The sequence below is a fragment of the Crinia signifera genome, chromosome 12 (assembly GCF_055691185.1).
Source record: "Crinia signifera chromosome 12, ASM5569118v1, whole genome shotgun sequence".
NCBI lineage: Eukaryota > Metazoa > Chordata > Amphibia > Anura > Myobatrachidae > Crinia > Crinia signifera.
The window spans coordinates 7,417,106-7,443,892 of NC_139228.1; the positions used below are offsets into that span (position 1 = coordinate 7,417,106).

At 54.9% G+C, this 26,787-nt stretch overlaps 1 protein-coding gene across 5 annotated transcripts; it reads left to right on the forward strand.

Moving 5' to 3' along the window:
• The first annotated feature begins 1,415 nt into the window (after positions 1–1,415).
• Positions 1,416–24,831, forward strand: SYT11 (synaptotagmin 11). 5 transcript variants are annotated; one of them, XR_014466227.1, is made up of 5 exons: positions 1,417–1,588; positions 8,293–9,110; positions 15,731–15,854; positions 19,137–22,733; positions 22,818–24,831. XR_014466227.1 is itself a non-coding variant. In XM_083166574.1 (4 exons), the coding sequence occupies exons 1-4, from the start codon at positions 1,555–1,557 to the stop codon at positions 19,445–19,447; spliced, it is 1,284 nt and encodes a 427-aa protein (XP_083022700.1). In that variant the 5' UTR covers positions 1,416–1,554; the 3' UTR covers positions 19,448–22,163. The 5 variants fall into 5 exon arrangements, 2 of the variants coding, with proteins under 2 accessions (XP_083022700.1, XP_083022701.1); XR_014466228.1 differs by having other exon boundaries at positions 22,845–24,831; XR_014466229.1 differs by lacking the exon at positions 22,818–24,831 and having other exon boundaries at positions 19,137–22,014; positions 22,071–22,163.
• Positions 24,832–26,787: the final 1,956 nt, after the last annotated feature.

Here is a 26,787-nt window from a genome sequence, read left to right on the forward strand (position 1 = left end):
GGACCCAGCACTACTACCATCACTGCCCCCTGGTATTACATTACTGGGCCCAGCACTACTACCGTCACTGCCCCCTGGTATCACATTACTGGGCACAGCACTACTACCATCACTGCCTCATGGTATCATTACCAGGGCCATTGTATCATTCCTCAAATACTATACAGAGACATACTTCCCAACTGTGAGAACATCTCAGTTTATTGGGACATTCCTGGGGCTGGCAGTGTTCCACGGTGGGGGTGGGGGAACAATTTGGAGTCCCCCCTGTGAACAGACACTATGCACACAATGTGTGTTCCTGAAGCCTGACTGGAGCTGCTAGCCATGTAGGGATGGCAATTGTCTATCGATTGTTCCCAAAACATTGATGCTTGGGACTTAGTGCTCGATGCTTCGGGCATTGATAGGTGAGGGGTGAGCAGTTTTATCGATGGATGACATCTGATGTTGATGATTTTAATTTTTTTACCTCTGCCACTGCAGTTGGACAGTTCCTCAGGCTGTCTCCTGCCCTACCACTTGTCTCTGTGTGGCATTGTGCGTGTGTGCTGACAGTCGCTCGGCTCTATGTATTCATATACAATACCCCCAGGATGGTGGACTACCATCCATTCCACTCATCTCCCTCCGTGCTCATCTCATCGCCACCCCAAGGCTACCTAAGCCTGGACTACGGCTCGCCTGACAGTGGCGCCACGGCTGGGAGGTGCTCGCATGCGCAGAATAAACTTTGCCAAGGTTAAGATTTAGTTAAGGCAGGGCTGGGCAATTGCGGCCCTCCAGATGTTGATGAACTACACATACCAGCATGCCTTGCATCAGTTTCAGCATGGTCACATAGCAAAACTAATGCAAAGCATCCTGGGATGTGTAGTTCATCAACATCTGGAGGTCTGCAATTGCCCAGCCATGAGTTAAGGTATTACACATATGCGCACCTCCAGGCTGGGCAGTCCTGCCCCTGTGCATGCCTGGCTAACTGGTGGCAGGAAGCCAGGAACCCTTGATGTCCGGTGATAGGGTTTTAGCCACCGATGGTTCCTGCTTAAAAAGCCATCGATGGCATTCCAGCCATGCCCCGCCCCCCACAGCAGTGAGAACGGGAGCATGGCCTCACGACAGTAGGTCACGCCCTTTGTTGCGAGGCCACGCCTCCGACGAGCGAAGAGTCCCTCTGCCCTCAATTTCAATATTGGGAGGTATGCACCAAGCAGGGACACTACTCAATATTAGGTGACTGACTCATTCTGAGACAGGGTGTGTCTGGGTGAAGCAAGACGTCGGGCACGCACGAATCACGATGACTGCGGGTTACGTCTGGGTGTAGCAAGATGGAGTACACGTACTACGACGGACAATTGTGTCTGGGTGTAGCAACATGACGGACGCGGCTTCGTGCGTTCGGCAGTTTCCGGCAGGTGGGAGGGGCTTGCTTTGCATCAGGACCAGCAGGTGCGCCGTAGCATCCGGGCAGCTCATCATCATCTGAGTGGGGAGCGGTCGGGACATGTATTAGGGATCATCCCGGCACCCACACACACACACGGCAGCATGGCGGAGATCAGCAACATCGCGCCCAGCTTCGGTAAGCGTCGTCCTGTGGCCCCTCGTCTGTGCCCCTGGTATATAGTCTGTGGGCCCTGAATCCTAACCAGTCTGTGGCCCCAGATCTGTGGGGGATATTGGGTCCCTGATATACAGTCTGTGGCCCCAGATATGTGGGGGATACTGGGTCCCTGATAGACTGTGGCCCCAGATGTGTGGGGGATACTGGGTCCCTCATAGACAGTCTGTGGCCCCAGATGTGTGGGAGATACTGGGTTTTTGATATTCAGTCTGTGGCCCAAGATGTGTGGGGGATACTGGGTCCCTTATAGACTGTGGCCCCAGATGTGTGGGGGATACTGGGTCCCTGATATACAGTCTGTGGCCCCAGATGTGTGGGGGATACTGGGTCACAGATATACAGTCTGTGGCCCCAGATGTGTGGGAGATACTGGGTTTCTGATATTCAGTCTGTGGCCCCAGATGTGTGGGGGATACTGGGTCCCTGATATACGGTCTGTGGCCCCAGATGTGTGGGGGATACTGGGTCCCTGATATACAGTCTGTGGCCCCATATCTGTGAGGGATACTGGGTTGGGTCCCTGATAGACAGTCTGTGGCCCCAGATGTCTGGGGGATATAGGGTCCCCAATGTACAGTCTGTGGCCCCAGATGTCTGGGGGATATAGGGTCCCAATGTACAGTCTGTGGCCCCAGGTGTGGGGGATACTGGGTCCCTGATATTCAGTCTGTGGCCCCATATCTGTGGAGGATGCTGGGTCCCTGATATACAGTCTGTGGCCCCAGATGTGTTGGGGATACTGGGTCCCTGATATACAGTCTGTGGCCCCAGATGTGTGGGGGATACTGGGTCCCTGATATACAGTCTGTGGCCCCAGATGTGTGGGGGATACTGGGTCACTGATATACAGTCTGTGGCCCCATATCTGTGGGGGATACTGGGTTGGGTCCCTGATATACAGTCTGTGGCCCGAGATGTGTGGGGGATATTGGGTCCCTGATATACAGTCTGTGGCCCCAGATGTGTGGGGGATACTGGGTTCCTGATATACAGTCTGTGGCCCCAGATGTGTGGGGGATACTGGGTCCCTGATATACAGTCTGTGGCCCCATATCTGTGGGGGATACTGTGATGGCGCGTGGGTTACATGTGGTCACCCCTGATGTGGCTGTTAGTGGCCTCGGAAATGTAGGGGTTCCTTTGGGTCTCAGAATACTGTCAGTTTGTGGCCCCAGGCTTATGGTGTGTACACACGGGTACAATCGCCCTGCGATTCTGACTATATAGTCTGAATCGCATCGGTATCTGATGCAGATCGCACAGGTTTTAACCATTGCGATCCCAATGTGCGCTCCCGTATCGCAGCCAGAAAGTCTTGGCTGCCTTGACTATATAGTGCAGATCTGCATGGCATCGGGGATGGCATCGCACGGCACATCTCACCGTGTGTACACATTATTTTACTGTTAGTAAGTGACCATAAGAATCTAGGGGTTCCGGTAGTCCCCGGTGACCAAGCCAACTTGTCCAGCTAGAGTGCCCAGGGTTCCCCGGAGTCAGGGGCCGTGTAAATGGGTAACCCGGGTCATCGACCCAGGGGATTCAGTATTAAATCCCATCGGTCGGGATCCCGGCGTTCAGAATCCCGACGCTGGAATCCTGATCGCCGAAATCCCGACAAGGGGGGACGTGGATCGCCCCCCCCTTGCGGGCTCGCTATGCTCGCCACGCAGCAGGCCCGGTGCCTCGCTATGCTCGGCACACTAATTTATTCTCCCTCCGGGGGTGTCGTGGATACCCCCGGAGGGAGAAAGTGTCGGGATTTCGGCGATCGGGATTCCAGCGTCTGGATTCTGAACGCCGGGATCCCGACCGCCGGGATTTACACTGCATCCCGACCCAGGGACCTATTTCCTCCAATCAGGTAGCCCCAACCTCCGGACCGCAGTGACCTGAGCTCAGTTCAGAGGTTGGGCACAGGCTGCGTACAGCCTCCGCTGCTGTCTGCCATACTATGCAGAGGTGAATGGTCGGAGGCTGGGGGCAGCCCAGCACCTTACCCAGCGTGTCCGGGCGGCATTGCAAGGGTGTCGGTCGGCGGGTTTCCCAGTGCTTGGATATGATGTCATCTTCAAGCGCCGGCTCAGAGCCCGACTTCACTGGCGTCGCCCACCCAGCATAATGCCAGGGGGACGCCAGTGTAAAATGGAAGAACTGCCGGGTCGCATCCGGGTCCAAAAATCCGTCAGTTTTGGTGTAAAAATGGTATAGGTTGTACCTAGGACTCAGGGACACTGGATGTGAAGTGAGGGTAGTAAGTGTTGTACATTGTGCTGTACGCAGATAAAGTACTCAGGGGAGGGCCATACAGACAGACAATATATTCCCATTTACCATATCTCACCATGGGGTAACTCCCCGCTTTTCCTTGCACTGAGTATCCCAACGGGTCACTGAAGAACCCCATGATGAAAGCATATGCGATTGCTTTATCTTCCCATGCCAGCCTTGGTGCACACATCCATCCTTTCACTGCCCATGGACACACGGGGGACAGCAGATAGGAAGTGGAATTACCACCGTAGAAGGGATATCTCAGGATGTTTGATTTTCTGGGAGACCTATTCTATTTGCTAGTTTGTGGCCCCTGGCTTACAATTAGTGGGTGGGTTTCAGTGGGATGCGGTCATTTGGTCGAATGCATTATGGTCGAATGTCATTACATCGAATCCATTAGGTCGAATTGCTAAAAGGTCGACATGACTCTAGGTCGACATGGGAAAAGGTCGAAATGATTCTAGGTCGAAAGGTCATTAGTTCGACAGGTCATTAGGTCGACAATGTCATTAGTTCGACATTGTCTAGGTCGACATTCACAAAGTCGACATGGGGTTTTTCACTGTTTTTTGAGCCGACATGTGCTGACAGGCGGTATTTCATGCCCTACCATCCACTAGGGCGTGGTGGGAGAATAAAATAGTGTGCCGAGCGTAGCGAGGCACCGTGCCCGACGCATGGCGAGCGCAGCGAGCGATGCGAGGGGATGCAGTGCACTTTAAACTGTGTCCATGTCGACTGTGTTGACATTCAGGTAAAAAAACGGTACTTATGTAGTAACTGGGCTGCCGATTTTGAAATCGGGTCCATCGCATCGCATCGCACCCGACCAAATCGCATGCGATGCGATGCGATGGACCCGATTTTTCCATAGGATTCAATGTTAAAATGGACTGAGTCCATTTCAACATGGAATTCAATGGGAAAAGGGGTCCTTTTCATACCCCTACTATCCAAGTGGGCATGGAGTTGGATATAAACCTGTGGCGAGCGTAGCGAGCCACCGAGCCCGAAGCGTGGCGAGCGTAGCGAGCCCCGCGAGGGGACACAGAATACCGTCCCCTCGCGGGGCTCGCTTCGCTCGCCACGCTTCGGGCTCGGTGGCTCGCTACGCTCGCCACAGGTTTATATCCAACTCCATGCCCACTTGGATAGTAGGGGTATGAAAAGGACCCCTTTTTCCCATTGAATTCCATGTTAAAATGGACTCAGTCCATTTTAACATTGAATCCTATGGAAAAATCGGGTCATCGCATCGCATCGTATCGCATCGTATGCGATGCGATGCGATATCGCATCGCATCGCATCTGATTGTATGCTTTAACTTAAGGCATACAATCAAAAAATCGGCAGCCCAGATACTACATAAGTACCAAAAAAACAGTGAAAACCCCATGTCGACTTTGTGAATGTCGACCTAGACAATGTCGAACTAATGACCTTGTCGACCTAATGACCTGTCGAACTAATGACCTTTCGACCTAGAATCATTTCGACCTTTTCCCATGTCGACCTAGAGTCATGTCGACCTTTTAGCAATTCGACCTAATGGATTCGATGTAATGACATTCGACCATAATGCATTCGACCAAACGATCCCAACCCGTTTCAGTGGCCCCTGTTATACTGGCTGTTTTTGGAACAGGATTATAATTAGTGGGGGAGCCTTTGAAAAGTAGATTTTCCGTGGCCCCCGGAATACTGGCTGTTTGTGGCCCCTGAATTACTGATAGTCATAGCATTAGGAAAGTAGTGGTTCTGTGGCCCCGGGAATACTGGCTGTTTGTGGCCCCTGATTTACGATTAGTCATAGTGTTAAGAAAGTAGTGGTTCTGTGGCCCTGGGAATACTGGCTGTTTGTGGCCCCTGAATTACTGATAGTCATAGCATTAGGAAAGTAGTGGTTCTGTGGCCCCGGGAATACTGGCTGTTTGTGGCCCCTGAATTACTGCTAGTCATAGTGTTAGGAAAGTAGTGGCTCTGTGGCCCCTAAATTACTTTTAGTCATAGCAGTAGTAAAGTAGTGGTTCTGTGGCCCAGGGAATACAGACTGTTTGTGGCCCCTGATTTACGATAAGTCATAGCATTAGTAAAGTAATGGCTCTGTGGCCCTGGGAATACATTTGTGGGCCCCTGAATTACTGCTAGTCATAGCATTAGGAAAGTAGTGGGTCTGTGGCCCAAGGAATATTAGCTGTTTGTGGCCCCTGAATTACTTTTAGTCATAGCAGTAGTGGTTCTGTGGCCCCTGGTGTATGATGTGTATCTCAGCCGTGTTACACTTATGCCTCTGGTGTATGATGTGTATCTCAGCTGTGTTACACGTATGACTCCGGTGTATGATGTGTATCTCAGCCGTGTTACACGTATGACTCCGGTGTATGATGTGTATCTCAGCCGTGTTACACGTACGACTCTGGTGTATCAAGTGTATCTCAGCCGTGTTACATATATGCCTCCGGTGTGTGATGTGTATCTCAGCTGTGTTACATGTATGACTCCGCTGTGTGATGTGTATCTCAGCCGTGTTACGCGTATGACTCCGCTGTATGATGTGTATCTCAGCCGTGTTACGCGTATGACTCCGCTGTATGATGTGTATCTCAGCCGTGTTACACGTATGCCTCCGGTGTGTGATGTGTATCTCAGCCGTGTTACACGTACGACTCTGGTGTATCATGTGTATCTCAGCTGTATTACATGTATGACTCCGCTGTGTGATGTGTATCTCAGCCGTGTTACACGTATGACTCCGCTTTATGATGTGTATCTCAGCCATGTTACACATATGTCTCTGGTGTGTGATGTGTATCTCAGCCGTGTTACACGTACGACTCTGGTGTGTGATGTGTATCTCAGCCGTGTTACACGTTCGACTCTGGTGTGTGATGTGTATCTCAGCTGTGTTACACGTATGCCTCCGGTGTATGATGTGTATCTCAACCGTGTTACACGTATGACTCCGGTGTATGATGTGTATTTTAACTGGGACTCTCCCGACGTTTCCCCCGGACACTCCCAGCATTTCAGAGGTCAGTGTGTCCAAATGTCTGTGTATTAGGAGGAGAGGAGAGGTCAGTGTGTCCTGATGCCTGTGTATTAGGAGGAGGGGAGAGGTCAGTGTCCCCTGATGTCTAAGTATTAGGAGGGTAGAGGTCAGTGTGCCCTGATGTCTGTGTATTAGGAGGAGGGGAGAGGTCAGTGTCCCCTGATGTCTGTGTATTAGGAGGAGGGGAGAGGTCAGTGTGTCCTGATGTCTGTGTATTAGGAGGAGGGGAGAGGTCAGTGTCCCCTGATGTCTGTGTATTAGGAGGGTAGAGGTCAGTGTGCCCTGATGTCTGTGTATTAGGAGGACGGGAGAGGTCAGTGTGCCCTGATGTCTGTGCATTAGGAGGAGGGGAGAGGTCAGTGTCCCCTGATGTCTGTGTATTAGGAGGAGGGGAGAGGTCAGTGTGCCCTGATGTCTGTGTATTAGGAGGATGGGAGAGGTCAGTGTGTCCTGGTGTCTGTGTATTAGGAGGAGGGGAGAGGTCAGTGTGTCTGTGTATTAGGAGGAGGGGAGAGGTCAGTGTGCCCTGATGTCTGTGTATTAGGAGGACGGGAGAGGTCAGTGTGTCCTGATGTCTGTGTATTAGGAGGATAAGAGAGGTCAGTGTGTCCTGGTGTCTGTGTATTAGGAGGAGGGAGAGGTCAGTGTGTCCCCTGATGTCTGTGTATTAGGAGGAGGGGACAGGTCAGTGTGTCCTGATGCCTGTGTATTAGGAGGAGGGGAGAGGTCAGTGTCCCCTGATGTCTGTGTATTAGGAGGAGGGAGAGGTCAGTGTGTCCTGGTGTCTGTGTATTAGGAGGAGGGGAGAGGTCAGTATGTCCTGGTGTCTGTGTATTAGGAGGAGGGGAGAGGTCAGTATGTCCTGATGTCTGTGTATTAGGAGGAGGGGAGAGGTCAGTGTGTCCTGATGTCTGTGTATTAGGAGGAGGGGAGAGGTCAGTGTGTCCTGGTGTCTGTGTATTAGGAGGAGGGAAGAGGTCAGTGTATTAGGAGGAGGGGAGAGGTCAGTGTGTCCCCTGATGTCTGTGTATTAGGAGGAGGGGAGAGGTCAGTGTCCCCTGATGTCTGTGTATTAGGAGGAGAAGGGGAGAGGTCAGTGGCCCCTGAGAGGGGGGGGTTTCTTGCTCAGTACTCGTAGGGATATGTAATAATTTAGTGTGTGTGATAATTCCAATACTATACTAACCACTGTGCCCCCATGCTGCCAATTGTGGTATTGTTGTGTGGCCGGATTGTACTGTGTGGACACAGTAATGCGGAGGGGGGCACTTAGGACAAGCGCTAGCTGCAGTACTATTCGCGGTGTAGGGTAACGCGTCTCCTTTGCTCTTGCAGAAATGTCTCCAATCGCAGCTGGATTCATCGGTGCGACCATCCTGATTGTGTGCGTCTTATTCACGCTCTTCATCTGGACTTGCTGCCGCAGTCGGGCGGAGAAGAAGTACAAGAACCCACCATACAAGTTCATACACATGCTGAAGGGCATCAGCATCTACCCAGAGACTCTCAGCAACAAGAAGAAAAATCTCCGAATCCGCAGAGACAAACATCCCGCGGACGGCGACATTGCCCGGGGAAACGCATTGCTGGAGAATGCCGAGGCTGGACTAATGAGTTCTGGGAAAGGTCCCAACGGACTGGCCACTGCCATGAGCCAGCTACCGGTCAGCATGAGCTATGGGGATGAGGTGAGTCCAAGCCAGAGTATGGCCACAAGCGGCAGCAAGACCTCATCGCCATCCTCTCCGGACGAGGAGCTCATGCTGGGGACACTGACGCTCTCTGTAGATTATAACTTCCCCAAGAAGGCCCTAGTGGTGACCATACAGGAGGCTCATGGCCTGCCTGTCATGGATGAGGACTCCCATGGGTCTGATCCCTACATTAAGATGACCATCCTGCCCGATAAGAAGCATCGGGTGAAGACTCGGGTCTTAAGAAAAACGCTTGATCCCGTCTTTGACGAAACCTTCACATTTTACGGCGTTCCGTACAGCCAGCTTCAGGATTTAATCCTTCACTTCCTGGTGCTGAGCTTTGACCGCTTTTCGCGAGATGATGTCATCGGGGAGGTCATGGTGCCGCTGGCTGGGGTGGATCCCAGCACTGGAAAAGTGCAGATAACTAGGGACATCGTAAAACGGAACATTCAGGTGAGAATATATCGGTGAGCGGAACCGTCTTTGTGTCCTGAGTCATTCCCCCTATTATTATACTACATGGCTATGCATCGCAGCGCATCTCTGGGATAGCAGGAAGTTACGGGGGCCCACATGACGCACAACACATTTCTGGGATAACAGGCAGCTATGAGGCCCACATGCCACACAGCGCAGCACATCTCTCGGCTAGCCAGCAGCTACGGGGCCCATTTGACGCACAACACTGCACAACTCTGGGATAGCAGGCAGCTACAGGGCCCACGTGATGCACAGCGCCAGCATAACTTTTGGATAGCAGGCAGCTATGAGGCCCATGTGGTGCACAGAGCAGTACATCTTAAGGAAAGCAGGCAGCTACAGGGCCTATGTCATATGCAGCACATCTCTGGGATAGCAGCCAGCTACAGGGCCTACGTGATACACAGCAAGTACATCTCTGGTATAGCAGTCGGCTACAGGGCCCATGTGAAGCAAAGGGCAACACATCTTTGGGATAGCAGACAGCTACAGGGCCCATGTGATGCACAGCGCAGCACATCTCTGGGATGGCAGGCAGCTATGGGGCCCACGTGACACACAGCGCAGCACATCTCTGGGATAGCAGCCAGCTACAGGGCCTACGTGATGCACAGCAAGTACATCTCTGGTATAGCTGACGGCTACAGGGCCCATGTGAAGCAAAGGGCAACACATCTTTGGGATAGCAGGCAGCTACCGGGCTCATGTGACGCACAGTGAGGCACATCTCTAGGATAGCAGGCAGTTAGGGGGCCCACGTGATACACAGTGCAGCACATCTTTGGGATAGCAGGCAGCTACGGGGCCCATGTGACGCACAGCCCAACACATCTCTGGGATAGCAGGCAGCTACGGGCCCATGTGACGCACAGTGCGGCACATCTCTGGGATAGCAGACAGCTACATGGCCTACGTGATACGCAGCACATCTCTGGGATAGCAGACAGCTAAAAGGCCCATGTGAGGCACAGCGCAACACATCTCTGGGATGGCAGGTAGCTACGGGGCCAGGTGACTCACAGTGCAGCATAACTCTGGGATAGCAGACAGCTACATGGCCTACGTGATACGCAGCACATCTCTGGGATAGCAGGCAACTATGAGGCCCATGTGATGCACAGCGCAGCACATCTCTGGGATGGCAGACAGCTACAGGGCCCACAAGATGCACAGTGCAGTAAATCTCTGGGATGGCAGGCAGCTATGGGGCCCACGTGACACACAGCCAAACACATCTCTGGTATAGCAGATGGCTACAGGGCCCTTGTGACGCAAAGGGCAACACATCTTTGGGATAGCAGGCAGCTACGGGGCCCACATGATGCACGAGCAGCACATCTCTGGGATAGCAGGCAGCTACAGAGCCTACGTGATGCACAGCGCAGTACATCTCTGGTATAGCAGATGGCTACGGGGCCCATGTGACTGAAAGGGCAACACATCTCTGGGATAGCAGGCAGCTACGGGGACCATGTGACGCACAGTGCGGCACATCTCTGGGATGGCAGGCAGCTAGGGGGCCCACGTGATACACAGTGCAGCACATCTCTGGGATAGCAGGCAGCTACGGGGCCCATGTGACGCACAGCCCAACACATCTCTGGGATAGCAGGCAGCTATGGGCCCATGTGATGCACAGTGCGGCACATCTTTGGGGTAGCAGGCAGCTACCGGGCCAATGTGACGCATAGTGCAACACATCTCTGGGATAGCAGGCAGCAACAGATCTGCACTGTGCATCACATTTCTGGGATGGCAGGCAGCTACGAGGCCAACATGACGCACGAGCAGCACATCTCTGGGATAGCAGGCAACTACAAGGTCCACGTGATGCACAGTGCAGCACATCTCTGTGATGGAAGGAAGCTACGGGGCCCACGTGACGCACAGCGCAGCACATCTCTGGGATAGCAGGCAGCTTCAAGGCCCACGTGACGCACAGCGCAGCACATCTCTGGGATAACATACCGTTTCGAGGCCCACGTGATGCACAGTGCAGCACATCTCTGGGATGGCAGGGAGCTACAGGAACCATGTGGCGCACAGCACATCTCTGGGATAGCAGGCAGCTACGGGGCCCTCGTGACGCACAGTGCAGCACATCTCTGGAATAGCATGCAGCTACGGGGCCACATCTCTGGAATAGCAGACAGCTACTGGGCAAACGTGATGCACATCACAGCACATCTCTTGAATAGCAGACAGGTAAAGGGCCCATGTGATGTACAGCGCAACACATCTCTGGGATAGCCGGCAACTACGGGGGCCATGTGACGCACAAGATGCACAGCGCAGTAAATCTCTGGGATGGCAGGCAGCTATGGGGCCCATGTGACACACAGTGCGGCACATCTCTGGGATGGCAGGCAGTTAGTGGGCCCATGTGACGCACAGCCCAACACGTCTCTGGGATAGCAGGCAGCTACGGGCCCATGTGACGCACAGTGCGGCACATCTCTGGGATGGCAGGCAGCTACAGGGCCTACGTGATACACAGCAAGTACATCTCTGGTATAGCAGTCGGCTACAGGGCCCATGTGAAGCAAAGGGCAACACATCTTTGGGATAGCAGACAGCTACAGGGCCCATGTGATGCACAGTGCAGCACATCTCTGGGATGGCAGGCAGCTATGGGGCCCACGTGACACACAGCGCAGCACATCTCTGGGATAGCAGCCAGCTACAGGGCCTACGTGATGCACAGCAAGTACATCTCTGGTATAGCTGACGGCTACAGGGCCCATGTGAAGCAAAGGGCAACACATCTTTGGGATAGCAGGCAGCTACCGGGCTCATGTGACGCACAGTGAGGCACATCTCTAGGATAGCAGGCAGTTAGGGGGCCCACGTGATACACAGTGCAGCACATCTTTGGGATAGCAGGCAGCTACGGGGCCCATGTGACGCACAGCCCAACACATCTCTGGGATAGCAGGCAGCTACGGGCCCATGTGACGCACAGTGCGGCACATCTCTGGGATAGCAGACAGCTACATGGCCTACGTGATACGCAGCACATCTCTGGGATAGCAGACAGCTAAAAGGCCCATGTGAGGCACAGCGCAACACATCTCTGGGATGGCAGGTAGCTACGGGGCCAGGTGACTCACAGTGCAGCATAACTCTGGGATAGCAGACAGCTACATGGCCTACGTGATACGCAGCACATCTCTGGGATAGCAGGCAACTATGAGGCCCATGTGATGCACAGCGCAGCACATCTCTGGGATGGCAGACAGCTACAGGGCCCACAAGATGCACAGTGCAGTAAATCTCTGGGATGGCAGGCAGCTATGGGGCCCACGTGACACACAGCCAAACACATCTCTGGTATAGCAGATGGCTACAGGGCCCTTGTGACGCAAAGGGCAACACATCTTTGGGATAGCAGGCAGCTACGGGGCCCACATGATGCACGAGCAGCACATCTCTGGGATAGCAGGCAGCTACAGAGCCTACGTGATGCACAGCGCAGTACATCTCTGGTATAGCAGATGGCTACGGGGCCCATGTGACTGAAAGGGCAACACATCTCTGGGATAGCAGGCAGCTACGGGGACCATGTGACGCACAGTGCGGCACATCTCTGGGATGGCAGGCAGCTAGGGGGCCCACGTGATACACAGTGCAGCACATCTCTGGGATAGCAGGCAGCTACGGGGCCCATGTGACGCACAGCCCAACACATCTCTGGGATAGCAGGCAGCTATGGGCCCATGTGATGCACAGTGCGGCACATCTTTGGGGTAGCAGGCAGCTACCGGGCCCATGTGACGCATAGTGCAACACATCTCTGGGATAGCAGGCAGCAACAGATCTGCACTGTGCATCACATTTCTGGGATGGCAGGCAGCTACGAGGCCAACATGACGCACGAGCAGCACATCTCTGGGATAGCAGGCAACTACAAGGTCCACGTGATGCACAGTGCAGCACATCTCTGTGATGGAAGGAAGCTACGGGGCCCACGTGACGCACAGCGCAGCACATCTCTGGGATAGCAGGCAGCTTCAAGGCCCACGTGACGCACAGCGCAGCACATCTCTGGGATAACATACCGTTTCGAGGCCCACGTGATGCACAGTGCAGCACATCTCTGGGATGGCAGGGAGCTACAGGAACCATGTGGCGCACAGCACATCTCTGGGATAGCAGGCAGCTACGGGGCCCTCGTGACGCACAGTGCAGCACATCTCTGGAATAGCATGCAGCTACGGGGCCACATCTCTGGAATAGCAGACAGCTACTGGGCAAACGTGATGCACATCACAGCACATCTCTTGAATAGCAGACAGGTAAAGGGCCCATGTGATGTACAGCGCAACACATCTCTGGGATAGCCGGCAACTACGGGGGCCATGTGACGCACAAGATGCACAGCGCAGTAAATCTCTGGGATGGCAGGCAGCTATGGGGCCCATGTGACACACAGTGCGGCACATCTCTGGGATGGCAGGCAGTTAGTGGGCCCATGTGACGCACAGCCCAACACGTCTCTGGGATAGCAGGCAGCTACGGGCCCATGTGACGCACAGTGCGGCACATCTCTGGGATGGCAGGCAGCTACAGGGCCTACGTGATAAACAGCGCAGTACATCTCTGGGATAGCAGACGGCTACAGGGCCCATGTGACGCAAAGGGCAACACATCTTTGGGATAGCAGGCAGCTACCGGGCCCATGTGACGCACAGTGCAACACATCTCTGGGATAGCAGGCAGCAACAGATCTGCATTGTGCATCAGATCTCTGGGATGGAAGGAAGCTACGGGGCCCACGTGGCGCACATCGCAGCACATTTCTGGGATAGCAGGCAGCTACAAGGCCCACGTGACGCACATCGCAGCACATCTCTGGGATAACAGACCGTTTCGAGGCCCACGTGATGTACAGTGCAGCACATCTCTGGGATGGCAGGGTGCTACGGGGCCCTCGTGACGCACAGTGCAGCACATCTCTGGTATAGCATGCAGCTACGGGGGAAGCGGTCATCTATTAGAATGAACTTAGGTCTACAGTCATTAGGTCGACCCCACTAGGTCGACTGGCAGGAAGGTCGACCTGACTTAAGGTCGACATGGGCCAAGGTCGACATGACTTAAGGTCGAATTTGCATAAAGGTCGACATGAGGAAGGTCGACTGGTCATAAGGTCGACATGGGGGTTTTCACTGTTTTTTGAGCCGACGTGCCGACAGGCGGTATTTCATGCCCTACCATCCACTAGGGCGTGGTGGGAGAATAAAATAGTGTGCCGAGCGCAGCGAGGCACCGTGCCCGAAGCATCGTGAGCGAAGCGAGGGTCCGATTCTCATTGCCAACTGTGTCCATGTCGACATTCGGATAAAAAAAAACAGTGAAAAACCCATGTCGACCTTATGACCAGTCGACCTTCCTCATGTCAACCTTTATGCAAATTCGACCTTAAGTCATGTCGACCTTGGCCCATGTCGACCTTAAGTCAGGTCGACCTTCCTGCCAGTCGACCTAGTGGGGTCGACCTAATGACTGTAGACCTAAGTTCATTCTGACAGATGTACCGATTCCAGCTACGGGGCCTACATGATGCACAGCGCAGCACATATCTGACATAGCAGACAGCTACAGGGCAAACGTGATGCACATCACAGCACATCTCTTGGATAGCAGACAGGTAAAGGGCCCATGTGATGCACAGCGCAACACATCTCTGGAACAGCAGGCAACTACGGGGGCCATGTGACGCACAGCACAACACATCTCTGGGATAGCAGGCAGCTACGGGGACCATGTGACGCACAGTGCGGCACATCTCTGGGATGGTAGACAGCTACAGGGCCCACATGACGCACAAGCAGCACATCTCTGGGGTGGCAGGCAACTACAAGGTCCTCGTGATGCACAGTGCAGCACATCTCTGGGATGGAAGGCAGCTACGGTGCCCACGTGGCGCACAGTGCAGCACATCTCTGGGATGGCAGGGAGCTACAGGACCCATGTGGCGCACAGCACATCTCTGGGATAGCAGGTAGCTACAGGGCCTTCGTGACGCACAGTGCAGCACATCTCTGGAATAGCAGACAGCTACAGGGCAAACGTGACGCACATCACAGCACATCTCTCGGATCGCAGACAGGTAAAGGGCCCATGTGATGCACAGTACAACACTTCTCTGGGATAGCAGACAGCTACAGGGACCACGTGACGCACAGTGCAACACATCTCTGGGATGGCAGGAAGTTACAGGGACCACGTGATGCACAGTGCAACACATCTCTGGGATAGCAGACAGCTACAGGGACCACCAGCAGTGCTGTGCAGTGAGCAGTGGATTACTGAATACATTGCAGCTGGCTTACTGCACACACACAGGGGCAACAGTCACAGCTACCCCCTGCGGCCACCATGATGGTGCATTCAGGTTGCCTGGCAACAGCTGGGAGCCCATCACCATGATGTTCCACAGCATAATACACTAAGCTTATTGTTACATTGGTTCATAGACATCCATGGAGATGGCACAGAGTCTCGTATATATGGTGGCTCATGGCCCACGGCTGACGTGGCACTGATGATAACTATTATCTCCCAGTAACCGCTCTTCTTTATAATCACAGAAATGTGTCAGCCGCGGAGAGCTGCAGGTCTCCCTGTCTTACCAGCCAGTCGCCCAACGCATGACAGTCGTCGTACTGAAAGCCAAACACCTGCCGAGGATGGATATCACAGGCCTGTCAGGTAGCAGCTATTTATCTACCTTTCAGTCCCATGTGATCAGTACGAGTTCTATGACTGCTCCTGTCCATCCTGCCTGTCCTCGCTCCCCCTGCCCCAGGTCCTAGCACTCTCCATCCTGCCTGTCCTCGCTCACCCTGCCCCAAAGTCCTAGCACTCTCTATCCTGCCTGTCCTCGCTCTCCCTGCCCCAGGTCCTAGCACTCTCCATCCTCCCTGTCCTCGCTCCCCCTGCCCCAGAGTCCTAGCGTTCTCCATCCTGCCTGTCCTCGCTCTCCCTGCCCCAGGTCCTAGCACTCTCCATCCTTCCTGTCCTCGCTCTCCCTGCCCCAGGTCCTAGCACTCACCATCCTGCCTGTCCTCGCTCTCCCTTCCCCAGGTCCTAGCACTCTCCATCCTGCCTGTCCTCGCTCACCCTGCCCCAGGTCCTAGCACTCTCCATCCTGCCTGTCCTCGCTCACCCTGCCCCAGAGTCCTAGCGTTCTCCATCCTGCCTGTCATCGCTCCTCCTGCCCCAGGTCCTAGCACTCTCCATCCTGCCTGTCCTCGCTCACCCTGCCCCAGAGTCTTAGTGCTCTCCATCCTGCCTGTCCTCGCTCCCCCTGCCCCAGGTCCTAGCACTCTCCATCCTGCCTGTCCTCGCTCCCCCTGCCCCAGAGTCCTAGCACTCTCCATCCTGCCTGTCCTCGCTCCCCCTGCCCCAGAGTCCTAGCGTTCTCCATCCTGCCTGTCCTCGCTCCCCCTGCCCCAGGTCCTAGCACTCTCCATCCTGCCTGTCCTCGCTCCTCCTGCCCCAGAGTCCTAGCGCTCTCCATCCTGCCTGTCCTCGCTCACCCTGCCCCAGAGTCCTAGCGTTCTCCATCCTGCCTGTCATCGCTCCTCCTGCCCCAGGTCCTAGCACTCTCCATCCTGCCTGTCCTTGCTCACCCTGCCCCAGAGTCCTAGCATTCTCCATCCTGCCTGTCCTCACTCCTCCTGCCCCAGGTCCTAGCACTCTCCATCCCTCCTGTCCTCGCTCACCCTGCCCCAGAGTCCTACCACTCTCCATCCTGCCTGTCCTCCCTTCCCCGGAGGCCTAGCGCTCTCCATCCTGCCTGTCCTCGCTCCTCCTGCCCCAGAGCCCTAGCGCTCTCCATCCTGCCTGTCCTCGCTTCCCCTACCCCAGAGCCCTAGCGCTCTCCATCCGGCCTTTCCTCGCTCACCCTGCCCGAGAGTCCTAGCGCTCTCCATCCTGCCTGTCCTCGCTCCCCCTTCCCCAGAGCCCTAGCGCTCTCCATCCGGCCTGTCCTCGCTCACCCTGCTCCAGGTCCTAGCATTCTCCATCCTGCCTGTCCTCCCTCCACCTGCCCCAGAGTCCTAGCGCTCTCCATCCTGCCTGTCCTCGCTCCCCCTTCCCCAGAGCCCTAGCGCTCTCCATCCGGCCTGTCCTCGCTCACCCTGCCCGAGAGTCCTAGCGCTTTCCATCCTGCCTGTCCTCGCTCACCCTGCCCCAGAGTCCTAGCACTCTCCATCCTGCCTGTCCTCGCTCCTCCTGCCCCAGAGTCCTAGCGCTCTCCATCCTGCCTGTCCTCGCTCCCCCTGCCCCAGGTCCTAGCATTCTCCATCCTGCCTGTCCTCGCTCACCCTGCCCCAGAGTCCTAGCGCTCTCCATCCTGCCTGTCCTACCTCATTGTGCTCCAGAGTCCTTGCACTCTCCATCCTGTCTGTCCTCCCTCCTTCCCCAGAGTCCTACGACTCTCCATCCTGCATGTCTTCCCTCCCCCTACCCCAGGGTCCTAGTGCTCTCCATCCTGTCTTTCCTCGCTTCCCCTACACCAGGGACCTGCCTGTCCTCCCTCCACCTGCCCAAGAGTCCTAGCACTCTCCATCCTGCCTGTCCTCACTCCCCCTTCCCCAGAGTCCTAGCGCTCTCCATCCGGTCTGTCCTCACTCACCCTGCCCCAGAGTCCTAGCACTCTCCATCCTGCCTGTCCTCGTTCACCCTGCCCCAGAGTCCTAGCGCTCTCCATTCTGCCTGTCCTCGCTCCTCCTGCCCCAGAATACTAGTGCTCTCCATCCTGCCTGTCCTACCTCCTTGTGCTCCAGAGTCCTACCACTCTCCATCCTACATGTCCTCCCTCCCCCTACCCCAGGGTCCTAGTGCTCTCCATCCTGTCTGTCCTTGCTTCCCCCACACCAGGGACCTGCCTGTCCTCCCTCCACCTGCCCCCCAGAGTCCTAGCGCTCTCCATCCTGCCTGTCCTTGCTTTCCCTGCCTCAGGTCCTAGCGCTCTTCACCTTGCCTGTCCTCGCTCCCCCTACCCCAGGTCCTAGCGTTCTCCATCCTGCCTGTCTTCGCTCCCCCTTCCCCAGGTCCTAGCGTTCTCCATCCTGTCCGTCCTTGCTTCCCCTGCCCTAGCGTTCTCCATCCTGCCTGTCCTCGCTCCCCCTGCCCCAGGTACTAGCGTTCTCCATCCGGCCTGTCCTCCCTCCCCATGCCCCAGAGTCTTAGCACTCTCCATCCTGCCTGTCCTCGCTCCTCCTGCCCCAGAGTCCTTGCACTCTCCATCCTGCCTGTCCTCGCTCCTCCTGCCCCAGGGCCTAGCGTTCTCCATTCTGCCTGTCCTCGCTCCTCCTGCCCCAGAGTCCTTGCACTCTCCATCCTGCCTGTCTTCGCTCCCCCTTCCCCAGGTCCTAGCGTTCTATATCCTGCCTGTCCTCGCTCCCCCCTTCCCCAGGTCCTGGCATTCTCCATCCTGCCTGTCCTCGCTTCCCATGCCCCAGGTCCTAGCATTTTCCATCCTGCCTGTCCTCGCTCCCCCTACCCCAGAGTCCTAGTACTCTCCCTCCTGCCTGTCCTCCCTCCTTGTGCTCCAGAGTCCTAGCACTCTCCATTCCTCCTGTCCTCGCTCCCCCGCCCCAGGTACTAGCGTTCTCCATCCTGCCTGTCCTTGCTCCACCTGCCCCAGAGCCCTAGTACTCTCCCTCCTGCCTGTCCTCCCTCCTTGTGCTCCAGAGTCCTAGCATGCTCCATCCTGCGTGTCCTCCCTCCTTCCTCAGAGTCCTAGCATGCTCCATCCTACATGTCCTCCCTACCCCAGGGTCTTAGTGCTCTCCATCCTGTCTGTCCTCGCTTCCACTACACCAGGGACCTGCCTGTCCTCGCTCCCCCTGCCCCAGGTCCTAGAGCTCTCCATCCTGCCTGTCCTCGCTCACCCTGCCCCAGGTCCTAGTGTTCTCCATCCTGCCTGTCCATAAATTCAGCAGCTATTGGACAGTATAATTGTGAGTGTGTGTTTTTGCACCCTAGATCCATACGTCAAGGTGAATGTCTACTATGGTCGGAAGCGGATTGCAAAGAAGAAGACCCATGTGAAGAAGTGCACCCTGAGCCCCGTCTTCAATGAGTCCTTCATCTACGACATCCCCACAGACCTGATCCCCGACATCAGCATTGAGTTCCTCGTCATCGACTTTGATCGCACCACCAAGAACCAGGTGGTGGGCCGGCTCATTCTAGGGGCGCACAGCGTCACCGCCAGTGGCATTGAACATTGGCGAGAGGTCTGTGACAACCCCAGAAAGCTGGTAGCCAAGTGGCACAGCCTGGCCGAGTACTAGGGGCTGCTGCTTATATGTGGGTGGCAGGGAGAACGCAGGTCATAGAGGTGCTGGAACCAGAAGGGCAGGAGATAGTTATTGTTGTGTAAGCCTCCAGTGACTGAGGCACCTGTACATGGTGTGCTCAGGCTTTTCCCATCACTGAGGCCTTAACCTCGTTGTAGTGGTAGCTCAAACCTTTTCTTTAGTAGGCAGTGGGTGCTTGCGATGCTCTGCAGGACACTCTAATATTTACTAACCACACGAGATTCTGTGTATTCCTATACAAACTATAACCTTCTGTTTGCATGTGTAAGGCAGATGCTCTCTGGTGGCCCTGTGCATGTAAGTCCGCATCCCCAATCTCTGGTGCCGAGGGTCCTGCTCTTGTGTATGGCGACCCTGGAACTTGCCGAGCTGGGTCATAGGACGATGGGATATGACCGCTCTACAGGCACTTCTGCTCTCATGGGCTCAGTGTCAAACATATATAATTACTAGCTCTGCACACCCGAGATACCTTCATAGTTGGGTTCTGGTCTCTGCCTCATTGATACATGGCTCAGTGGTTCTGTCCACACCTCTCATTCTGTCCTGTCTGTTGTGTTGTAAGATGATATCTGGGGTCTGTCACCTCCGCTGCCACCAGGCCTGAGACCTGGAAGTAACGTATCACACAGCATTGAGCTTGTATGTCCCCTCACTGTCACATGTCTGAGGCTCCCTAGCTATGGATTATGGGCATCTAATCCCTCAGCATTGGTACTGAAACGCGTCTCTCCATGCATACTCCATACACCGGTAGTCACACGGCTGACCCTGTAGTAGAATCCTCTCCTTAGACATTTGCTCCCGAGCACTGTCACATGTCTGAGGCTCCCCAGCTATGGATTATGGGCGTCTGATCTCTCAGCATTGGTACTGAAACGCGTCTCTCCATGCATACTCCATACACCGGTATCCCGGTAGTCACACGGCTGATCCTGTAGTAGAATCCTCTCCTTAGACATTTGCTCCCGAGCACTGTCACATGTCTGAGGCTCCCTAGCTATAGATTATGGGCATCTAATCCCTCAGCATTGGTACTGAATCGCGTCTCTCCATGCATACTCCATACACCGGTATCCCGGTAGTCACACGGCTGATCCTGTAGTAGAATCCTCTCCTTAGACATTTGCTCCCGAGCACTGTCACATGTCTGAGGCTCCCTAGCTAGGGATTATGGGCGTCTAATCCCTCAGCATTGGTACTGAAACGTGTCTCTCCATGCATACTCCATACACCGGTATCCCGGTAGTCAAACGGCTGATCCTGTAGTAGAATCCTCTCCTTACCCACGCGTTTCGCTTCTTACAGGGTTTTATTTTTCATTCCATAACACACTGGTGGAACCCCGTTCCATGTCATATTTGCACCTTAGTGTAATCTAGTGGATTACTGTAGATCCATAGCACTGCCGCATTCTGCCTCGCACACATGTCGCACAAGCAGTGCTGTAATTGGCTGATTGCTGTCTCCCATGTAACAGGCCCAGTGATCTACTTAGAATCGCTCTGGGAATGAGCGGCTGTTGGCCTGTCTGGTTAGGGAATGTATGTAATCACACTGACTGTAGTGACCTCTCTGAGAGAAGATGGCGGAACAAAGTCATGTCATATCCGGTCCCTGCACATGAGGTCTCCACTCTGTCATATGCCTGTCTCCCTGTACACTGAGCGCTCGCTCCACAGCATGTTACCCCTGAGTGGTCTCATGCCATCTCCCTTGTTTCCTAAAGTGGCATTGTGCACTCACTCCAGAATGAGTGTCTTCCTGTCCGTACCATTCACATCCGACCCTCCTGTGCTATCACATTTGCCTTATCTGTAAATATGTTATTTTATCTCTGTACCCTGTTATAAAGCTCTGATCAAATGTACCCTGGTATAAGGCTCCGATCACTTGTACCCTGTTATAAGGCTCCGATCACTTGTACCCTGTTATAAAGCTCTGATCCCATGTACCCTGTTATAAGGCTCCGATCACTTGTACCCTGTTATAAGGCTCTGATCACTTGTACCCTGTTATAAAGCTCTGATCACTTGTACCCTGTTATAAAGCTCTGATCCCATGTACCCTGTTATAAGGCTCCGATCACTTGTACCCTGGTATAAGGCTCTGATCCGATGTACCCTGTTATAAAGCTCTGATCAAATGTACCCTGTTATAAGGCTCCGATCCCTTGTACCCTGTTATAAGGCTCCGATCACTTGTACCCTGGTATAAGGCTCTGATCCGATGTACCCTGTTATAAGGCTCCGATCACTTGTACCCTGGTATAAGGCTCTGATCACTTGTACCCTGTTATAAAGCTCTGATCAAATGTACCCTGTTATAAGGCTCCGATCACTTGTACCCTGTTATAAGGCTCTGATCACTTGTACCCTGTTATAAGGCTCTGATCCCATGTACCCTGTTATAAAGCTCTGATCCCATGTACCCTGTTATAAAGATCTAATCAAATGTACCCTTGTATAATTCTCCTGGTATAAGTTAGAGTGCCCCCCATACCCTTTTATAAGGCTATGATTAAATGTACCCTGGTAAAGGCCTCTGATCCCATGTAATCTGGTAAAGGCCTCTGACCCCATGTACCCTGGTAAAGGCCTCTGACCCCATGTACCCCGGTATAAGGCTCTGATCAAATGTACTCTGTTATAAGTCTCTGATTCCCCCCATATCCCGGTGTAACTTAGTGTCCCCCCCCCCATACCTGGTATATGGTTCAGATCCCCTTCACCCTGTTATAAGGCTATGATTAAATGTATCCTGTTATAAGGCTCTCTGACCCCATGTACCCTGGTATAAGATTCTGACCCCCATGTACCCTGGTATAAGGCTCAGACCTCCCCCCGCACCTTGTTGGAAGGCTCAGACCCCCCCCCCCTACCCTGTTGGAAGGCTCAGATCCCCCCCGCATCCTGAATGAAGGCTCAGACACCCCCGCACCCTGTTGGAAGGCTGAGACCCCCTGCACCCTGCTGGAAGGCTCAGATTTCCCCTACCCGCACCCTGTTGGAAGGCTCAGATCCTTCCCACCCGCATCCCAATTGAAGGCTCAGACCCCCCGTACCCTGTTGGAAGGCTCAGACCCCCTGCACCCTGCTGGAAGGCTCAGACCCCCCCGTACCCTGTTGGAAGGCTCAGACCCCCTGCACCCTGCTGGAAGGCTCAGATCCCCCCTGCCCGCACCCTGTTGGAAGGCCCTGACCCCCCTGCACCCTGATGGAAGGCTCAGCAGGCACCCTCCCCCGCACCCTGTTGGAAGGCTCAGGCCCCCGCACCCTGTTGGAAGGCTCAGGCCCCCCGCACCCTGTTGGAAGGCTCAGGCCCCCCTGAACCCTGTTGGAAGGCTCAGGCCCCCGCACCCTGTTGGAAGGCTCAGGCCCCCGCACCCTGTTGGAAGGCTCAGGCCCCCCTGCACCCTGTTGGAAGGCTCAGGCCCCCGCACCCTGTTGGAAGGCTCAGGCCCCCGCACCCTGTTGGAAGGCTCAGGCCCCCCTGCACCCTGTTGGAAGGCTCAGGCCCCCCTGCACCCTGTTGGAAGGCTCAGGCCCCCCTGCACCCTGTTGAAAGGCTCAGGCCCCCGCACCCTGTTGGAAGGCTCAGGCCCCCCCGCACCCTGTTGGAAGGCTCAGGCCCCCGCACCCTGTTGGAAGGCTCAGACCCCCCGTACCCTGTTGGAAGGCTCAGACCCCCTGCACCCTGCTGGAAGGCTCAGACCCCCCCGTACCCTGTTGGAAGGCTCAGACCCCCTGCACCCTGCTGGAAGGCTCAGATCCCCCCTGCCCGCACCCTGTTGGAAGGCCCTGACCCCCCTGCACCCTGATGGAAGGCTCAGCAGGCACCCTCCCCCGCACCCTGTTGGAAGGCTCAGGCCCCCGCACCCTGTTGGAAGGCTCAGGCCCCCGCACCCTGTTGGAAGGCTCAGGCCCCCCTGAACCCTGTTGGAAGGCTCAGGCCCCCGCACCCTGTTGGAAGGCTCAGGCCCCCGCACCCTGTTGGAAGGCTCAGGCCCCCGCACCCTGTTGGAAGGCTCAGGCCCCCCTGCACCCTGTTGGAAGGCTCAGGCCCCCCTGCACCCTGTTGGAAGGCTCAGGCCCCCCTGCACCCTGTTGAAAGGCTCAGGCCCCCCTGCACCCTGTTGGAAGGCTCAGGCCCCCCCGCACCCTGTTGGAAGGCTCAGGCCCCCGCACCCTGTTGGAAGGCTCAGGCCCCCCGCACCCTGTTGGAAGGCTCAGGCCCCCGCACCCTGTTGGAAGGCTCAGGCCCCCGCACCCTGTTGGAAGGCTCAGGCCCCCGCACCCTGTTGGAAGGCTCAGGCCCCCGCACCCTGTTGGAAGGCTCAGGCCCCCCTGCACCCTGTTGGAAGGCTCAGGCCCCCCTGCACCCTGTTGGAAGGCTCAGGCCCCCCTGCACCCTGTTGGAAGGCTCAGGCCCCCCTGCACCCTGTTGAAAGGCTCAGGCCCCCGCACCCTGTTGGAAGGCTCAGGCCCCCCTGCACCCTGTTGAAAGGCTCAGGCCCCCGCACCCTGTTGGAAGGCTCAGGCCCCCCCGCACCCTGTTGGAAGGCTCAGGCCCCCCCGCACCCTGTTGGAAGGCTCAGGCCCCCGCACCCTGTTGGAAGGCTCAGGCCCCCCCGCACCCTGTTGGAAGGCTCAGGCCCCCGCACCCTGTTGGAAGGCTCAGGCCCCTGCACCCTGTTGGAAGGCTCAGGCCCCCCTGCACCCTGTTGGAAGGCTCAGGCCCCCCTGCACCCTGTTGGAAGGCTCAGGCCCCCGCACCCTGTTGGAAGGCTCAGGCCCCCCTGCACCCTGTTGGAAGGCTCAGGCCCCCCCGCACCCTGTTGGAAGGCTCAGGCCCCCCCCGCACCCTGTTGGAAGGCTCAGGCCCCCCCCGCACCCTGTTGGAAGGCTCAGGCCCCCCCGCACCCTGTTGGAAGGCTCAGGCCCCCGCACCCTGTTCGAAGGCTCTGACCCCCCGTACCCTGATAGAAGGCTTAGCAGCCCCCCCCCCCCCCCCCCCCCCCCGCGCACCCTGTTGGAAGGCTCAGGCACCCTGTTGGAAGGATGTCCTGGGTGAGCCATATTATGGCCGTACAATAGAGATGTCTCTGTCGGATTTAGCTTCCCCCGGCCCCCTCTCTCCTGCTCCATTGTGATTCCATGAATGATTCCAGTGTGGGGATAATGTGGAGCCTGGCTTCCAGTGCATGGTGTAGCCGGGTGATATGTGAGGTCTGGTGATGGCATCTTGTCACTAGTGTGTGATCCTGCATACAGCTCTGCGCTTACTTACTACTCTGTAACGCTGTCTTCTACCTTGGATTTGTTGACACACAAATAAAGATTGATTCACTTGAATAATGTGACGTGTGTTGTGATTTGTTCTGGGGTTGCTGTCCCTGCAGTGCAGAGTGAGTCGCACTCCGTGCCATATTACAGACTAAGGGCGCCATTCAGTGCCCGCTCCCGCCTAGTACAGGGCAAACCACCCAACATGAACCATCCCGCCCTAGCTGTGATCACAGCGGTTCGGGTTGACTCCTGCCTGGAAGGTTGAAGCCCTGTCATACTTTTTCCTTTCGCAGCGGCTGCATGTGACATCATGCACCTTCCCGAAAATGGTCTGGACACACCTACGTTGTCCAGACCACTCCCACAAATCGCTGCTTTGCTGCCTTCTCGATGCCCAGCGATGTCAATCAAAGTGCGATCACATTCTTCTGGGTAGGCACAGGTGCTGTGGCCACTGTGGAGAGATCCCAACAACTCCTATTTTCGATATTCAGACTTTTGTGCTCAATGCTGAATGAGGCCCGATATCACTTTATATACCCACCGTCCCGCTGTGACTCATAGGCATTATATGCACAGTATAACATTATGTAGATGCAGCCAGTGTACTGTATTGGCATTTAAAATGTCCATGTAGTAGGTGAATATGCAACGGTTTCGAAGGCCAGGGCTTCTAGGTAGTCAAAGCCATGACACTGCCAGCGTAATAGCAGGAATACGGCGTAATAAGAAGCCTTGTATGAGGCGCTGTAATAGCAGGATTATGGTGCAGTGATATGCCATGTAAGTGCCTATGTAATAGCAGGATTACGGTGCAGTGAGCTGCCATGTAAGTGCCGGTGTAATAGCAGGATTACGGTGCAGTGATATGCCATGTAAGTGCCGGTGTAATAGAAGGATTACGGCGCAGTGATATCCCATGTAAGTGCCAGTGTAATAGCAGGATTACGGTGCAGTGATATGCCATGTAATGCCGGTGTAATAGCAGGATTACGGTGCAGTGATATGCCATGTAAGTGCCGGCGTAATAACAGGATTATGGTGCAGTGAAATACCATGTAAATGCCAGTGTAATAGCAGAGATACAGTGCAGTGATATGCCATGTAAGTGGTGGTGTAATAGCAGGATTACGGTGCAGTGATATGCCATGTAAATGCCAGTGTAATAGCAGGATTACGGTGCAGTGAAATACCATGTAAATGCCGGTGTAATAGCAGAGATACGGTGCAGTGATATGCCATGTAAGTGCCGGTGTAATAGCAGTATTACGGTGCAGTGATATGCCATGTAAGTGCCGGTGTAATAGCAGGATTACAGTGCAGTGATATGCCGCTGTAATAGCAGGGATACGGTGCAGTGATATACCATGTAAGTGCCGGTGTAATAGCAGGATTACGGTATAGTGATATGCCATGTAAATGCCGGTGTAATAGCAGGATTACGGTGCAGTGATATGCCATGTAAGTGCCGGTGTAATAGCAGGATTACGGTGCAGTGATATGCCATGTAAATGCCGGTGTAATAGCAGGATTACGGTGCAGTGATATGCCATGTAAGTGCCGGTGTAATAGCAGGATTACGGTGCAGTGATATGCCATGTAAGTGCCGGTGTAATAGCAGGATTACGGTGCAGTGATATGCCATGTAAATGCCGGTGTAATAGCAGGATTACGGTGCAGTGATATGCCATGTAAGTGCCGTTGTAATAGCAGGATTACGGTGCAGTGACATGCCATGTAAGTGCCGGTGTAATAGCAGGAATATGGCGTAATAAAAAGCCTTGTAAGAGCTGTTGTATTAGCAGGATTACGGTGTAGTGATATGACATGTAAATGCCGGTGTAATAGCAGGATTACAGTGCAGTGTGATATACCATGTAAGTGCCGGTGGGTACTTGTGGATTATCACGGCTCTCATCGCATGCCATATATAGTGGCATGCGATTGGATGCGATTGTTGCCGGTTTTTACAAAATGTTAAAATTTTTAACAGAAAAGCATCCAAATGCATTGAAATTAGTATGA

Bases quoted from the DNA above. Each gene is read 5' to 3' on its own strand.
- SYT11 (XM_083166575.1), top strand. From the start codon at position 1,555: ATGGCGGAGATCAGCAACATCGCGCCCAGCTTCG. The intron at 1,589-8,292 runs GTAAGCGTCGTC...TTGCTCTTGCAG, and splicing joins CAACATCGCGCCCAGCTTCG to AAATGTCTCCAATCGCAGCT. The intron at 9,111-15,730 runs GTGAGAATATAT...TTATAATCACAG, and splicing joins TCGTAAAACGGAACATTCAG to AAATGTGTCAGCCGCGGAGA.